General features: G+C 41.7%; 1 protein-coding gene across 1 annotated transcript in view; it reads right to left on the bottom strand.

Moving 5' to 3' along the window:
* LOC124714903 (transcription elongation regulator 1) overlaps positions 1-18,284 on the bottom strand; it is a 255,985-nt gene that overhangs the window by 113,501 nt on the left and 124,200 nt on the right. The window contains exon 11 of the mRNA XM_047243059.1: positions 15,528-15,679. Within this exon, the coding sequence (XP_047099015.1) occupies positions 15,528-15,679 (152 nt within the window). The remainder of the gene's footprint in view (positions 1-15,527; positions 15,680-18,284) is intronic.

Below are 18,284 nucleotides of genomic sequence, written 5' to 3'. Positions count from 1 at the left end.
GGCGACAAGAAACCAACTTTTCCTACTGTTCCTACAGCTCTGACACTTTTGTTTACGATTCTCTTTACAATTCTCTAGCCGACACCACATGCTTCTAGAGTATGTTCCGTATCTTCAAATGTCTGCAGTAGGAGACCTGCTTTCAAATTCACGTTTGAAAAAGCTATAAATGCAGTAAATAATCCCCCCTTGTCTGCTTGTGAAGCACTTTACATTTAGTGCTGTCAGCTGGCGTTATTTTTAATCGCACTTAAACATTTATGGATACACATTCACACCTATTCCGGGAGAGGCGGCAGGGGGGAGGGAGAGGGGGGGGGGGGGGGGGTTGCAAGGAGACTGACTGTTGACTGAATAATTCGGTTATCGCAAAGTACAGCAACAGTGCAGCATGTAGGAGCAAGATTCTCGCTGTCTAGCTGTAATTGTTGGTGGCCGCTTGGAAAGAGAATGAATTTTATTGGCTGCCAGTGGCTAGTGGAGGGGGATGCACAGAATGGCTGAAAACTGGGCCACCCTCCAATGTGATGCGGACAATAGCTTGTTTATAGTTCAGAGATGAACAGCACATTACTGACTCAGAGCAAACACCAAGGGGGAGGGGGGGGGGGGGGGGGACAAAAATCTGACCAATAGATGATGCTGTAAGTGTCAGAATGTGCACAGTATCAGACACACAGCACACAGTTGTACCTCAGTTTCCATCCCAAGGCACCCAACAGGACTGCCTCCATGATGGATTGTGCATTGTCGGTAAAGCTCTTTTACAAGAAGACTGTGGTCCTGTGGGCTGGTGGAAATGGAAAGAGAGCAGGAGAGGATAGGGTCAGAGGGAAGGGAGTAGGAAATGGACAAAGAGAGCGGGAAGGTGAAAATAGACAGACAGAAGTGGGAGGAAAAGGTGGACAGAGGGGGGAAGGAGGTGGTGTGTTCAATATATGTGTACAACACATACACAGGCAGAGCTGTGGGGAAGAAGGCTATCTTATTAATAATGATGATGATGATGATGATGATGTTGATGATAATAATAATAATAATAATAATAATAATAATAATAATAGTTTGAATGGATTAGAAATAACAGCGAACTAGTTGCAAAATACAGGTTTCTTCGACAGTTTTAAAACCGTCTTCATAAAATATTGAACCAATTAACAAGATCACAAGATTGCGTGTGGAAAAAAGAAATAACACTACATAAGCAAAATTACAGAAAATGCTCACAAAAAATTTTTAGTGAAGTGTAATCATGTAAAATCACATTATCTCTGTCCAATGAAGGAGTCACTGACTGTCTAGTAGGTGTCTTCCACTTAATCACCATTTAAAATACATTATACAATGATCGGCCAGAACATTGTGACCACTCACCCAATAGCTGGAATGTCCACCTTTAGCACAGAACTTCAGCGACACATCACAGCATGAAAGCAATGAGGCCTTGGTAGGTCACTGGTACCACATTTGCACACAAAGGTCACTTAATTCCTGTAAATTTTGGGGCGGGGGATGATAAGCTCTGACACCACATTCAATTGTTCCTCAGATAGGTTCAATCACGTTCAGATCTAGAGTTGGGGGGGGGGGGGGGGGGGTTGCACATCAACTGGAACTTGCTACTGTGTTCCTCTACCCACTCCATCACACTCCTAGCCTTACGAGATGCTGTATTATCTTGCTGCAAAATGCCACTGAATTTGGAAAACATTATCGTCATGAAGGGGTGTACATGGTCTGTAAGCAGTGTACAATAAACCTTGCCCATCATGGTACTTTGCACAAGCTGCACTGGAACCACGGATGCCCATGTGAATGTTCCCCAGAGTATAATGCAGCCGCTACCAGCTTGTCTCTATACCGCAGTAGAAGAGTGAAGCAGCAGTTCCCTCGGAAGACGATGGATTCATACCCTCCCATCAGCACTATGAAAAAGGTATCAGTATTCACCAGACCATACAATGCTCGGCCACTGTGCTAACATCCAGGGCTGACAGTCACATGCCCATTTCAGTCGCAGTTGCCAATATTGTGGTGTTAACATTGGCACATGCATGGGCCGTTGTTTGCAGATACCCACTGTTAGTAGTTTTCTGTGCACTCTTGTGTTCAGGCACACTTGTACTCCGCCCAGCATTAAACTCTGATGTTAGTTCTGCCACAGTTTACTGCCTGTCCTCTTTTACCAGTCTGCCCAGCCTACAATGTCCTATATCTGTACTGGAGAGTGGGGATGGCTGCCCAACCCTACGACATCTGGTTGTGGTTTCACCACACGTTGAAGACACTCCCCGTAGCACTCCTCGAACACCTGCCAAGTTGTGCAGTTTCCAAAATTCTTGTGCCGAGCCTCTGAGCCATCACAATCTGCTCTCGATCAAATTCATCAGTGAATACAAGTAGTAGCCATCTACTGTAGGACTTAATCTTAAAACTTGTTAAATCATCACATATTTGAAGCTGGATACAACAACATACAGTATGCCACTGATGTTTCAAACTTATTTTAAATACAAAATGTGGCATCGGATCCATAGAGCGTAAATATGTCCTGTTCAGAGCTAGTGACTTGCTGTCTAGCTGAAGAGAAGAGGCACTAGCCTGAAGTCAGCTCTGGCAGGTGGCACTCCTGCGCTTCCTATACGCATATAGCTGCAATGAGCAGCCCGTGTGACTTCACTAATACCTATTATTAACAGAATTAAAACATTAACTAAATATTTGAAAAGGACAGTAGAGGGGGTTAAAAAGTGTGTCATTAAAGTAATATGGCTTATCAAGAGCCCATATGCTCAGGTAGACAGATCATAATCTTAAACGCGTAAACTGCACGAGAAGCAATTGTGCATACACAACCATAACAAGCAAGAGTATCAAAGGAAACATGCTTCAAGAAACACTGTCACTGTATAACAGGCTCAATGCTAGTCTTATTCAGTTGTCTTCCATCATGCTGCACTACTGTAACAGGATACACTGTGAAAGATAAATATTACAAGACAAATGCAAATTTGGAAAAGATAAAGGGGAGGGAAGTAGGGAGGTGGAACATTACTTGTAAAGCATCATGCTAAAGGGAGTGGTGGTACTGACAAAGCTTTGTAGAGCAATCAAGCTGATATACAAAGAACATCCATTGGGAATGAAAGGTAGTAATGTACAGAATTCAACCTTTGCAAAAAATTTATTCATTGCTACTCATACTCCGAAGGACTTTGAGGATACCGTAATCTTACAGAAAGAAGTAAAAGGGTGTAGATTAGGTTTATGGGAAGAGCCTGAAAATGTCAAATACTTAGAGAAAAAGACGGCTACATTTTAAATGATCCGGCTCAACTTGCAATTAGCGATTTCTTGGAATGCTTTAAGCATGAACTTCTGGCTGAACAGCCAAGTATGCCGCTCGGTGCAAAAACAGACGTCGCTCTGTTATTTTTGTGTTCAACTAATGCAGTGCTCTTAATGGTCGTGTACCCTTACACATTCATATTCCTATGATATTTCTTTTTAACAATTCTAATTACCTCACCTTACTCAGCTTTATACTTACCAACAATTACTTCACTTTTGAGGGGCAGACATACAAACAGACCAGGGGCATGGCCTTGGAAACTAGGATGACTCCTTCCTATGACAACCTTTTAATGGGTCACTTTGAGGGAGTTTTTCTGGGATCCATAATCGTTCAGCTTTTGGTTCAGTTTAGACATACTGACAGCTTTGTCATATGGACTTATGGTAAGGCTGACCTGGGAATATTTTTGGAATTTCTAAACACACTCTCCCAATAAAATTTCATAGGGTCCTATTCCGAGTTCCGTGCCACTTTCCTTGATGTTGACCTCATCCTCACTGAGGGGCAGCTACACACTTCTGTTCACATTAAACCTACCAACAAATGACAGTACTTACATTTTGAGAGTTACCATGCTTTACATGTCAAATGTTTCATCCTACAAAGCATTGGCATTAGAAGCAAATGTATTTGTTCAGATGCAAACTCTAGAGCAATACACCTCAAATTCTCACCTCAGTCTTCACTGGATGTAATTAATTACTCCACCATCCTAGTTCAAAAAGCAACTTTCCTGGGCCATCACATCCAGTTTTGGTACTACTGATACCTCCAAAAACAGCTTAGGAGTACATCTCATCACTCAGTATTATCCTGGTCTTCAATATATTAACCGATTAATACCCAGCATCCTACTTGTAGGACCATTCCTTTCCACTGTTGAACAAGCAACAATGAACACTGCACAATTTGTCTGCATTCACTGTTGCCTCCAAACTTTCAGCTACAACTACAGTCTATTTGGAGACTAAGTTTCTTAGTTTGTGTTTATATGTCTTTACATCAACATTAGTGAATTTTTTCCTGTGCACATGATCTGCTTTCTCTTTTGCCAGAAGTCTTATGAGAAGTAAATTAGATTACTTAGCAACGTATTTGAATGTTGAAAGTCTATTAATACCAGCTGTATACAATACCTGATGGAAACTAATAATCTCATACTAAAAAAAAAATATTGAATTGAAAATAGTGTCCTATAAATAGGGCACTGGGCTGTTACAAGTGTGAGTCAAATGAAAACCTTAAATATTTTTTAAAATATTATTTATTATGCAGAAGTGGTACAAAGCTCTATCACTTTTCAACATAATCTCCCCCCACACTCAAAGCAAGTCCTCCAATGCTTACAAAGAGCATAAATTCCTTTCGAAAAAAATTCTTTTGGTCTTCTGCGCAACCACTCGTGCACTGCGTGACATACCTCTTCATCAGAACGGAACTTCTTTCCTCCCATTGCATCTTTGAGCGGTCCAAACATATGGAAATCACTTGAGGCAAGGTCTTGTGAGTATGGTGAATGAGGAAGACACTCAAAATGCAGGTCTGTGATTGTAGCAACTGTTGTACGGGGCAGTGTGGAGCCTTGCATTGTTATGTCGAAAAAGGACACCTGCTGACAGCAATCCATGTCACTTTGATTTGATTGCAGGCTGCAGATGACTTTTTCAGGAGAACTGTGTATGATACACTGATGACAGTGGTCCCTCTAGGCCTGTAATGCTCCAAAATGACTGCTTTTCGTCCCAAAAGAGTGTCAGCATAACCTTCCCTGCTGATGGTTCTGTTTGAAACTTCTTTGGTTTTGGTGATGAGGAATGGCGCCATTCCTTGATCGCTCTCTTCATTTCCAGTTGGTGGTAGTGAACCCAGGTTTCGTCCCCAGTATCTATTCTTGCAAGGAAGCCATCACCTTCTTGTTCAAAGCGCCAAGTATTTCTTCACAAGCATCAACACGTCGTTCTCTCATTTCAGGATGATGATGGTGGTGATGATGATGATGATGATGATGATGATGAGTTGGGTTGAGGGGGCACTCAACATTACTGTCATCAGTGCCCTGACAAAAAATCAACAGGAAATCTCATTGGGGAGGAAGAGGGGGGGGGGGGGGGGGGGGGGCAAAGGATGTCCCCACATGCAGAGCATTTTATAACATACTAAAGTCTGCCGCCCTTCCCCACCAGTTTAGGAATGAGGCCTGATAGTTCACAAAATTTCACCACTTTGTTAACACTGGTATCAGTATCTGCGAGGACGGTGGGCAAATGTCCAGCAAGACCAAGGGCTGCCTTATCATCAGTATACAGGACACACGTAGCCACAATATGCTGAACTGAAAGCGGCACGCCACAAACTTCACAGAAAGGTGGATCCTCCCCCCAGAGGAGGGAGCTATGTGTGAAAGGGCTATGCCTGATGCGCAGTCTGGTAAGCAAAACCTCCTTCCAGCAGCGAGGCTGACACGAAGTCCGCCAAGCTTTTGTGGTTGGTTTGAGTGACCGCAGTTTGTTGTCCGACACCTGCAACCATTCAGTCTCCCACTGACGCATGATGCATCTGTCAGAAAATGAGATAATGGCATGCAATGGGATGGGACATTGATGGACAGCACCATCCCAACATGCTTCCTTGGCAGCTTTACCAGCCATGCCGTTACCCTGTATCCCAACATGGCCAGGTACCCAGCAAAAGATCACCTTCATGCCACAGTATTGGAGCTGCTGTAAGCAGTCATGGATGAGCTGAATCAGCGGGCCTACTGGATACATTTGGTGAAGCGCTTGCAGTGCACTAAGAGAGTCGGAACAGACAAGAAAACTCTTACGGTGATGTCTGTGAACCCTCTCCAGTGCCATTAGAATGCCATATGACTCCGCATCGTAATTCGTAAATTGTTCTGGAAGAAGCATTTTTAGAAACCTTATCAGGGGAAAACCACAGAACAACCGAGAGCATTCCCCTGCTGGGATCCATCTGTATAAATAACGATAAAACGACGGTACATACTTAAAATAGTCGAAAACAAAGCTGTAAAAACCATATCTGGAGTACAATTTTTCGGGTACTGTGTCAAGCTTAAAATTACTTTGGGCCTCCGAAGACACCAAGGCGGTAGTGCGTTCCATCCCTGGGTGTGTATTTTCATGCCCGAGAGATCAAGATCCTTGAGGCAGGCCATAGCACATATACCAAATGGCTGGGTCGCGTAGGGCCGATTCCTGAATAGTCATTCAAAGGCGGGTTGTATCACTGAACTAAATGCCAAAGACTGAGGCGACCCCTGAGATTTCAGCACCTGTTGAGCCAAAAGGATATGTCGCCAAATCCAAAGTGATGGTTCACTAGCCTCTGCACACACACTCTGAACTGGGCTGGTCCGAAAGGCTCCAGTCGATATCCGAATGCCTGCATGGTGGACAGCATCTAACACCCGGAGGTAGGAAGGGAGGGTCTGATCCATAGACTATGCTTTCATAGTCAAAGCGTGATCGAACAAAGGCCCTATAAAACTGTAGGAGGCAGGGACCTGTCTGTTCCCCATGTTTTTCCGCCAAGGCATTTCAAAATGTTCAACAACCGGAAGCCCTTTGTTCGTAGGTCTTTCAGGTGTTGGAGCCATGTTAATTTTGAGTCAAATAATGAACCCAAAAAGCGCACTGTGTCTTGAAAAAGTAAAATACGGTTCCCCATTGTAAGCTCTGATTGGTTAAAACTCCGATGAGCACAATTAAAATTGACACACACAATCTTCTCAGGTGAGAACCAAAACCCAGTTGTCTTGGCCCAGGCCAGGTTTCCAGCCTCCTAATGGTCAGTTGTAGCTGCCTCATCGTCGTCGTAAGATCAGAGGAAGAGTAGAAGATTGCAAAGTCATTCACAAACAAAGAGCATTTGACAGGGCTCCTGATTGCAGAGGACATGCCATTGATAGCAATGGCAAACAATGTGACACTGAGTGCACTGACCTGGGGCACACCATTCTCCTGAACATAGCAATCAGACATGGCATGGCCAATGCGATAACGAGAACGCATGTCCTCGAGAAAAGGATTGTATCAGAAGTGGCAGGCGTCCACGTAGTTGCCATTCATGAAGTTGGCAAAGGATGTTGTACCGCCAAGTAGTGTCACGTGCTTTCTCGAGGTCAAAAAACACACAAACTAAATTATTTTGGCATAAGAAGGACTCCTGTATCGCCGTCTCCAGCAGAATTAAGTTGTCAAGAGTGGAATGGTAGCGCCTGAAACAACACTGGGAGCGGCTCAGGTAGCCTCGGGATTCAAGCAGCCAGACAAGTTCAAATATAGCCTGTTGACTGTACTGTAACCAATTTGCCCTTTGTATCATCCACCTGCGTGGCCTCCTGCTGGTCACTGTCCTAGGTGGCAGACGAATCCACACTGGGAAGTCGTCACTAAAATATAAATCTGGAGCCACTTCCACTGAACTGAATCTGCAATAGCTGAGGAACAAAAGCAAAAATCAGTAGCTGAAAAAGACCCTGTAGCTGTGGAAAAGTGAGTCATCTGACCCGCGTTCAGAAGGTAGATATCCTCAGAATGGACGAGTCGCTCGATCAGCCTACCCTTGGAGCATGTAGTAGCCGAGCCCCACAGCAAATTGTGGGCATTTGAAGTCCTCCACAAGAAGGAATGGGCACGGAAGTGCATGGAAGAGGTCTGCCAGTGTCTCCCCATCCAAAGTGCCATGGGGGGGCAGGTACAAAGAACACACTGTGATAGTAAATGGTGAGAAAACTTTCACAGCAATTGCTGGATGGTCGTGGCAAGAGGGACAGTAGAGGAGTGGTATCTGTCATCAAGAAAAATAGCCACTCCACCTTTAGCCCTGCCTACAGCAGTATCATCTTTCCTGTACATGTGGTAGCCCCGTAATGTAGGTGTGTCTGTGACTTTAAAATGCATTTCTTGTCTCATTTCAGGAGTCAGCTGCCGTGGCACCCATCTTGGAAACACTTTGTGAAACTGGACCACACAAGCACAATGACCCATGACTAATCTGTAAACATGTTCCCAGTGTCATTTAGTGTCACTCAGCGGTTTTCCTTCACTATGGCTTCAACTGCTGCAATGTTCTGTGGAGTCACAACTCATTGTGCCTGACCCTGGATGAGGAGCATCTTCCACTGAAGTCACACCATTTGCAAACTTCCTACTCCATTGTTAGACTTGCTGCCGTGACAAACATGCATCACCATACTGAACCTTCATTTGTCGATGAATTTCAATAGGTTTCACACCATCACTAGACGCAAAACCGAACAACAGAACACTGTTCTTTTTCCCTGGTGCAAGTTGCAAGTGGGGCAGCCATCTTTATACTGATACTGCGATGATGTGTGTGCATCTGCACTATGCTGCCACCTGCAGGCCATTCTGCACGCTGTTTGTAGCATGCTTACCAAGCTTACAGGATAACGGCGCGAAATTTTGATTTGTTATTACAAATTTTAAGATTTTCATTGACTCACTCTCGTATTCTGATATGTACTGACAGAAAACATTCAAATAAGCCAAGCATGCTGTAGAATACTCTCTGAAGAGAGAGAGGCAGATATCACTATTACCACGTGTTGTCTGTGAACTGACAGATGAGGAGAGTTTCGATGATGATGATGATGATGAATCAGGGTGTCCTAAGGTGCAGGATATTCCAGGGACAGTAGAAACCAACGTGCTGGAGGATGACATTCCACGTTATTCTACAGCATCTCCATCTAGACCAAGAAACTGAAGTTTAGTCACAACTGCAAAATTATCATTCTAAAAAGAAAGGGAGTGAACTAACAGCAATATAGTCTATGGCAATTTAGGTAGTCTGGCACAAACTAACTGTTGAAAATACTGTGAAAGCTCTGAAAGATTATATACCACTGGACATTTTTGAGGAGTTGCTTACTTCTGAGTTCTTAACTAGCATTATGGAAGAAACTGAAAAGTGTGCAAAACACTGGAAAAACAATCGACAGTATTCTAACCTCAGTAGATAAACTGAAAGTTTTTTATTGGTTTCTGAATTTTATGTGGATACCACACATTGCCCATCCAGAAAGATTTTGGTCTGAAGACGATGATCGGATTGGTGTCCCTTGTAAGAAGTGCTGTATCATGAAATAAATACCTTGTAACTAAAACCAATTTAGACAATTATTTAGACAATTATGAAGCGAATGCTAACAAAAGTGATGGAGGGTTCAAGGTCAGAAATTTGATTGTCACTACGAATAACAACTTCCAATGGTTCATATTATCTGTTTGAACTACCAGATTGGGTTCCATGCAACAGCTACAATAAGACAAAACAGTATCATTCTATTGGCTTTTCAAAGCAGATAAAATCTTAGCAGAGAAAGATCGAGGACGTTTTAAACGTCAGACTCCATCTGCACCATAAGCACAACTCACATGGTACATGAATGACAACACCTGCATCTCACTGGAAACAAATTTTGACCTAACTGAGCCTACGGTTTCAGTTTCTGATGACAAAATGAAAAGAAACTCGTCAAACAGCCTTATCTTGTGAGTCAGTACAACAAATATATGGTCAGTGTAGACCACCAAGACTGGCTTTTGGAGAAAACGTGATCACAAGTCATGGGAAAAAATGGTATTTGTAAATTTTCAGTAGCACTGTTGACACGGCTGTGGTAAACACACATTTACTCTACAACGCTGTATCCCAGGGGGCCAAAAGCATCAAGGATATTCAAAGATACACTGCCACTTCATATCTGAAAATGGGGCAGAATGCAAGAAGCAGCACTGGCAGACCAGTGCCATTGCCTACCTCTAGGAAGAAAATTCTGGATACTGTGCGGCTGGATGAGAGGGGTCACATTATTGGAAAAAGAGGAAAGTAGTGAAGAAGACAATTCCAAAATTGTTTAGGGAAGCTTACAACATTTCTTTATTAAATGATGTAATTTTACATCCTCCTTGGACTTCCCAACTAAATGGTTCAACTGTAATTTCACCATCTAACTAGCTACCAATTTCTATGAATACTTGCTTTAAAACATTTAGATCAATAATGATTCAACACTTCAATAAATTGGGACTGTGGATTTCAATCGTCAACTTTTGCAGATCACCACCATTACACCCCTTCTCCACTAAGTGATATGATACAATTTCATTTAGAGACGAATGACAAACTTTCATAAATTATTTCACATGAACTTGCAAGCGCACTAAATTTATTTTGTAGTTTGTGCATTTAAATAAATCTTTCCCACTTTGAAATTTAGTGTTTCATTTCTAATTTACCTCGCATGACACCAGAAGCGCTCTGCGTCCTCTCTATAAGACATTGATTATTTTTATTTCTGTCATTGGCAATCAATAATTTAAACTTCAGATATATGGAATTTTAGACCTTTTAAACATTTCCTTAAAAAGATTTAAAAGCAATTCACACTAAAAAAAACATTTGGCATTAATGGGTTAATTAGCTACTTTGACAAGGCTATGACTTCCTAAAATCACGCCATGAAATGAGGTCCATTCTGTCTGACATTTCACTCACTAGACGTAGACTAGCTTTCTATCGCCCCCCCCCCCCCCCCCCCCACACACAATGTCTGCAATATCCTTGTCAGACCCTATGCTCCTTCTGCTCCCATTTCCCTACCCTATGGCTCCTACTTCTGTGGCCATTCCTACTGTGAGATTTGCCTATTGCACCCTCCTCTTACCACCACCTATACGAGCGCTCTAACTGGCAAAACATACACTATCAAAGAAAGAGCCACCTGTGAAACAACACGTTGTGTACCAGCTGTTACTTAAACACTGTTTGGAGTTATACATTGGTATGATTACCAGCAAGATATCAGTTAGGATGAACGGTCCTAGGCCGAAGGCTTATACTGGCAATAGACAATATCTTGTCGCAGAACATGCTCTGTAACCTCGCAATCATGACCCAGGAACCTGTTTCGCCACATGTGCCATCTGAATTATTCTCCCAGACACCAGTTTCTCAGAACTCAGCAGGTGGAAATGTATTACATCATTGGTCCTCTTCACCCAACTGGCAATAAGTTACGTTAATTTCTTTCTTCTCTGTTATTATTCCATTTTCGATTCCTCTACATCTTTTAGTTTCTGATCTGTCTATTTTTCCCTGTCCCCCATCTCTACCACTTACAATGCACTTAGCTTTCCACTCTTCTTAATTCATGCATGATGTTTTGTGGTAATCACTGTCTTGCATATTAACCTATCTTCCACATTTAAATGCTCAGGTTTACAATTCTCGTCCACTGCACCATTGCAATTCCAACTATCTGTCTTGTCTTCTCATCCGGTTCGACAAGTCTCCCCTGACCGCTGACCCAAAGATTTGTGTGACTTTTCCAAACTCTTCCCATTTCCTAAACCTCACCAGTCCCATCTTCACACTTCGTCTTCTCCCTTCAACCCTTCTGCCAGAAGCAGGGGTCACTGGCTCTGAAAGCTTGCAAACCACAATAGCTTTACATGTGTTTTTTGCTGTCGCTATTTGGTGAATAGGTTTTTGTCTATACAATCACACGCTACATGTAAGAGGAATAGCAAACAAGTGGTTTGAGTCTTACCCAGAAAATTAGGTACAGAAGGCAGAGTTCACACATCTGCTGATGACAAATTTTTAGCAAAAGAATTATCAGACACGAAAGATACATACCTGTGTGTTCCTCAGGGCACTGCATTGGAAATTTTTGGAACAGTGTTCCAGAAAAGACAACGATCTATATAATAGTATAACTTATATCAATACACACAGTCGTGATCACATAAGTTGTTTACTTTTATTTGTAGACGATCAATTTTGATCTCCTAAGACATCATCATCAAATCTTTAATTTTCTGGTGACTGTACGAAAAGTTGCCATGGAGCAGGTCCATCTGTGCAAGATTCAGGACATTGCTCAATCTCCACACCTGCACAGATGGACCTGCTACATGCCAATGATACCTACCCTCAAGGAATGTAATCTGAAAATGTTTTCTTAGAAGATCAAAACCAAAACCAATCATCTAAATATAGAAATAACCTTAAATGTGATGACGACGGCATCAGTAGGTACTATATTGAGTCCAATGCTGCTGTTACAATGACTTACCAGACATTCTGAGAAAGAGAGAAAAATTTCTCATCACTGACAAAAAACCAGAGCACCTACTAGAGAAAGCAAATGACACTCTTGATGATACTATGATTGGCCAATATGTAACAAATTAACAATGAATGTAACAAAAGCTAACAGTATGCAGTTCACCTTAATGTGGGAATACAATTATGTTTGATCATAGTTGATAAATTTATAGATGTTGTGGTGATTTAAGAGGCCCATGGTTTTTCAGATAAATATTGATTGTCAACTAACATGGAATGAACACAGAAAGATGCTGGGAGAAAGAATGTTATCTGCATGTTCTGGTCTAATGGTGTGTATCATCTGTTTGTAACAGCCAATCTCTTGCAGTGAATACTATTCTTAAGTACACTCAATTCTTAGATACGAGATTCTTCTCTGGGAATCAAAGCCACAAAACATGCATACAATTTTTAAACTGCAGAAAAGGGCTGAATGAATAATAACTAGAAGCAGTAGTCAGTTCACTGTAACAAAACTTGAAGAATCTGGGTATCCTTACTGTACCAAGTAAGTGTCTACCAATCTGTTGTACATATCAGGGTGAAAACACTACTTTATTTTTCACTAACTGTTCTATACACAATCTTGGAACACGAGCCATTTTGACTTACATTTAACAAAAAAAAAAAATTCCAAGCAGCATTTTCAATCAAGGAATAAAAGTGTACAATAAATTGGCAAAGGAAAGAATAATATTACTAAAATGCATCTGTTTACAAAGGTATCTAATACAGATTTTGGAAGTAATGCATTCTACACAATCAAAGATTGCCTGGTGTGTCCAGAGTAGTGGTCAATAATGAAAAGAGGATAACTACATCACCTTGTTGCATTACAATAGTGTAATGCTTCCGCAAGAAAATCGTGTGCAGAGATTTATAGTGCATGATTGTGAAGTCTTAGTGCAAAGAGAACAGACCATAGTTCTGCAGACAAAACAGGCTGGAGTTGGCACAAAGAGAACAGAGTGGGGTTAATGCAAAGGGTGTAGCTGCGAGTTCTTGGTCCATGTCATCGGTGGGAATCCTTGATGTGTATACAATTATTTTGAGTGACCTATTTTGATGTATTTTTATGGCAAATCCAATATAATTATGAGACAACCCCTGGATGAATAAAGTAATAAAAAGACTGAATTAAATTTTAGTAAGTCTATGATATTGTTTACGTTCACAAAGGATATCTTTGTGGTCTAGATTCATACTTAATTTTCGAAAGTTCAATTCTTACTTTCACTTAATTTTGCTTTTTCTGCTGCCACATTGCATGCCACTTGAAAATTAATTCTATCTCCAAACTTTCATCACACTAAACTCATCAATGACAGCTTTGTTAGATGCCACCTCTCACAGTTTAAGTGCTGCTCCTTAGGAGGAACAGGTTTTGTTGTAAATAAATTCAAACTTTCAGAACAGCTGTACCAATTCTTTTATGATCCATTTTAGCTATGAGAGCTCTTTGCTTACTCCATCTAATATTAACATACAGGATCCACAGGAAAACTACAGCTTCTGGAAAGCTTTTACTGCCCCTACTAGTTTCAGGCCAATCCTCAGAAGATGACAGTGTTTACATTTATTATGTAGTTAATGTTTTTTCCAATATGTCATCTGCTGTGATGATATTCTTCTTCAGACTATAAGATTTCAGCAAACCATGTGTATGTGACAATGGTAGTATTATAGCAGGTACAGCAGTAGACTCCGGCCCTAGAGGTCACAGGTTCAATCCTGGAGAGAGACAGGGATTTTTTCTTGTTCCAGTGCCTGCAGGATAACCCTCCTGTCCGATCAGAATGCTATCAATGAGCACAAGGGATCTTTTTTGGAGATAGGTGGCCAGATGAGAGGCCCGATATCCACTCGCTTCTAGTACTGTGGTAAAGAAAGGCGGTCAAGGCCAATAGCCCAGTCATGGGATTGCACCACAGAGAAAACAATGTGAACAGAAGTGGAAGGAAAACAAAGCCATGTGGAGTCAGGCCTGTGTATCACTGCAGCAGATATGTTGCTGCAACCACTACCCACACAATAAATATAAACTTCAAACAATTGGTTCTGGCAATAACATAAGAGCATTTCAAAAGTATTAATGTTTCTTGTGGTCTTCCCCAACTCTCTTGTCCCTTTAAACAATCCAGATGAGGCGTCAGGAGTCAGAAGAAAATTTATTCACATTGTTTAATAAAACAACACAGGTCATCTGTATCAGCCGCTTCACCAACTTATTTCATGTATCCAAACAAGCACTTCACAGTAGCTGCTTTCAATAAAGGCTTTTGAGCCACCAGTCATATGCAATGAAACAGATCTCCCTAGATGTCATCAGAATGACTCGATTGAATCTGCATTAAAATGTGGCTACACAGGAGTTATTACTTAACAATAAAACAAAAGGATCAAAATAACAAATTACTGCACTGAGAACAAAAAAAAGTCCTATAACAGTTTTTTTTTTTTTTTTTTTTTAATACAGGTAACTATATAACCAAAATTTAAAGAAAACAGCAATGTGTAACTGAAAATACAAGGAGTGGTGGTGGGGAAGGGGGTGGGGGAAATGGGAGCAGGAGGGGGGGGGGATGGCAAGAAGAAAATACGTTGGGGGAAGTGGGGGGGGGGGGGGGGGGGGGGGTGTTCAGGTAATAAATTTTAACTGCTCACAAAGTTTTTTCTAGATAGAAATGTGACATTCTAACATACTCTTTTCAACATAGTAAGGACTATGGAATCAAATGATGTGTCTACAATGCTGTTCAGGATTCTTTCTGCCCATCACTGACAATCACCAATAAAGTTAATGTAGCTATCTCACTCTAGTCACTATGTGTGGCAGGCACATCAGCTGTACCCAACAACTTCCACTGCTGCATGCTATGATTGCAGATCATGCTGGGAACCAAGTACTGTGAGTACTTGACACCCACACACAACACATGGTTATGTCCAATTTTGTATCCGTATATTGTGTGAAAACAGCTTAAATTTTGGCCATCTGTCAGCTTACCTCTTTTTCTGCAAGCATTTCTTTGAACGATTTGATACGTATCTCCAGGGGGACAACTGCTCGCTCACGTGAAGCTCTCACTTCTGCTTCAATTGCAGCTTCCTTACCAATATCTATTAGTTTCTTATCACCTTTTCCTTCTTTATCTCCATCTGCAATTAATGACACAATCAATTTACACGAAGTCAAAAGATTACTGCTAATATGGAAACATTGAAAATCATGCAGTTTCATGTTCATTGTGATTTTTTTTAATAATTTGAGGGAATTTTAAATTGCTATCTTGTACAAATACGTAACTGCTTGTCCTGCAAATGTTAAGTAACAGTTACTGTGAAAAATAACAACACTTACATTGCAAAACGTAATGACTTCTGCAACTAATTTAATCGACTTCTGCAACTAATTTAATCTGTGATAGAAGGGCACACCTGTAGGTGTGTGGCAGATTCTGGGGCCACATTAATGGAGGGGAGAAAAAAAAGAGAAAAGAAGAAAGAAAGAACAGTGACATTGGCAACACACAGCCCGACATCTGCATTACACTCTCTCAAACTTTCTTATACATACTACCTGATAAAAAAAAGTGAAGCATCCAGAGGACATGGTTGGATGACATAGGGGTGTGTGCGCATGCGCACACGTGCACGCACACACCACTGGCAGATACGTAATGGTTACAGTTGCAGTTCTCTGTGACTGGCAGAAAGGCCATCAAAATGCATTAGAGCCACCCGTGTTTAGTGTTGTTACCACACCTGATGGTATGTAAGGGACCTGGACTGTGTCAGATGTTAAGTGATCACTGAAGGACACTGAGAAGCCATGCACTCTTTTGGTACAACTTTATCAGCCCCTCAGAGTGTTTGAAAGGGGTCTCATTGGCGACCTCTGTTTGGTCAGCTGGTTGATTGATGCTGTATCCAGATTTGCGAGGCGTTCAATCATAACAGAGGCACAACGTCAGACTGCATGGGAAAATTAGGACAAGCATATTCATCAATGTTCCGGTAGACCATGTCTGACCAGCATTGGGACACTCGCCATATTGTGCAGCAAGCACATCCTAAGCCCTTCATATCTGGGCATGCCATCTAAGAACAAGTAATGGACTCCCTGCAACATTGTGTGTCATCTACATCATCAGTCTGAGACTAGCCGCAGCCAGACTAGATAGTTATTGTCCCATGTTTAGGCTGCCATTAACATCACAACACAAAACGGCTGCATTTGAAATGATGCCATGACCAGGGAGCATGAACTTCTAATGAATGGCATTGTACTGTGTGCAGTGATTAATCACAGCCCTGGACTATCCTGGTGAGTATGACCGTGACCTGGGCAAAAGGCCCATTCTTCCAATGTCTCAAATATGCACGGTAGTTTTATGCCTGACACGGTGTGGGGAGCCTTCAGGTATGAATTCTGGTCAAAGCTGGTAGTGACTGAGGGAATTCTTGTGGCACTACGGTAAATCACAAACAGCCGGAATTTTCCTGTGTTGCCTCTCATGAGACAATTGTGGTGCCATTTTTCAACATGACAATGCTGGTCCACACACGGCTTGTGTGTCTAAGAACTGCCTGCATGAGAGGTACCCATACCACCAACAAAATTTCCAGATCTTTCCCTGAAAAAAATGTGCAGGACCAGCTCGAATGTCAACTCTGTCCCAGCAGCAGTATCCACTATATCAATGACCTGTTACAATAGTTGTGGGCCAGCTTGCCTCAGTAGAGGATGAAATGGCTTGACACAATTCCCAACTGAATCAGTGGATGCAACCAATGCACAGTGGGTTCAACATCGTACTTACAAGTGGATACATACTGCCAAGTACTTTGGTGATTACAATACAGAGTGAAATTCACAAAGTACCCCCTCATACCACCTCAACCCACAAGATTTCTTTTCATTTCCTCCTCCGCTTCTACATACTTTACCTTTCTTTTCTGAGGCAATAATATTATCGATGTAGTTCTTCAATGAGAATGAAATTCTGAACGATTTACACATCCACGATGAACTGCACAACATCTCATTAACCACTGGAAGCAACAACAACAATATTTGCATTGACTGTATGAATAAAAATGAAAGAAAAAGTAAACGATGCAAATGTCCACTGAAGATTTGTGGTCCACAGAGTAAATAAGACATTGACTGTCCGCTGGTAAGGTGAATATACTTGTTCATATGTTACTGGTACTGGCTGCTACTTCCTCTAGCAGATAAACAGGATGATTATCTGACAAAACTACAGTGCAGCAGCTGACATTGAAACTGAGTTCCCAGATGTAACATCTCAAACTAAGTCACTTGTATGGGCTTATAATGGATGGCTACTGTGCCTACAGTAAAGAAGATGGTGGTGGTTGTTATAAGGATTTTGTTTAAAATAATACCTTTCTCATATTCTACTAACATATGACATGGATATATCAGATGTTAATAAGAAACTCTGCTCGCAACCATTGTCCAGCTAATGTTAATGTGTGAGAAATGTCCTTTGGATCATTCACTTTCTCTGAAATTAAAACAAAAATATGTGGTTATTCTTGGAAGATCAAGATTCAAGGGGGGGGGGGGGGGGGGAGAGAGAGTGGGTGGGAGGTTAGCTTCAGTATCTCAAGCACTTTCTGAGAGATTCTGCCAATGTCAATACACTTAGTGCTACGTCAACTGTCAGTCATTCTCCTCCTCCCCTCCTCTCCTCCCACTGCTTGGATCAGACAGTGGTATAATATTCAACCAGTT

Source organism: Schistocerca piceifrons, chromosome 1 (assembly GCF_021461385.2).
Source record: "Schistocerca piceifrons isolate TAMUIC-IGC-003096 chromosome 1, iqSchPice1.1, whole genome shotgun sequence".
Taxonomy (NCBI): domain Eukaryota; kingdom Metazoa; phylum Arthropoda; class Insecta; order Orthoptera; family Acrididae; genus Schistocerca; species Schistocerca piceifrons.
This window is presented reverse-complemented; position numbering and strand designations above follow the sequence as displayed.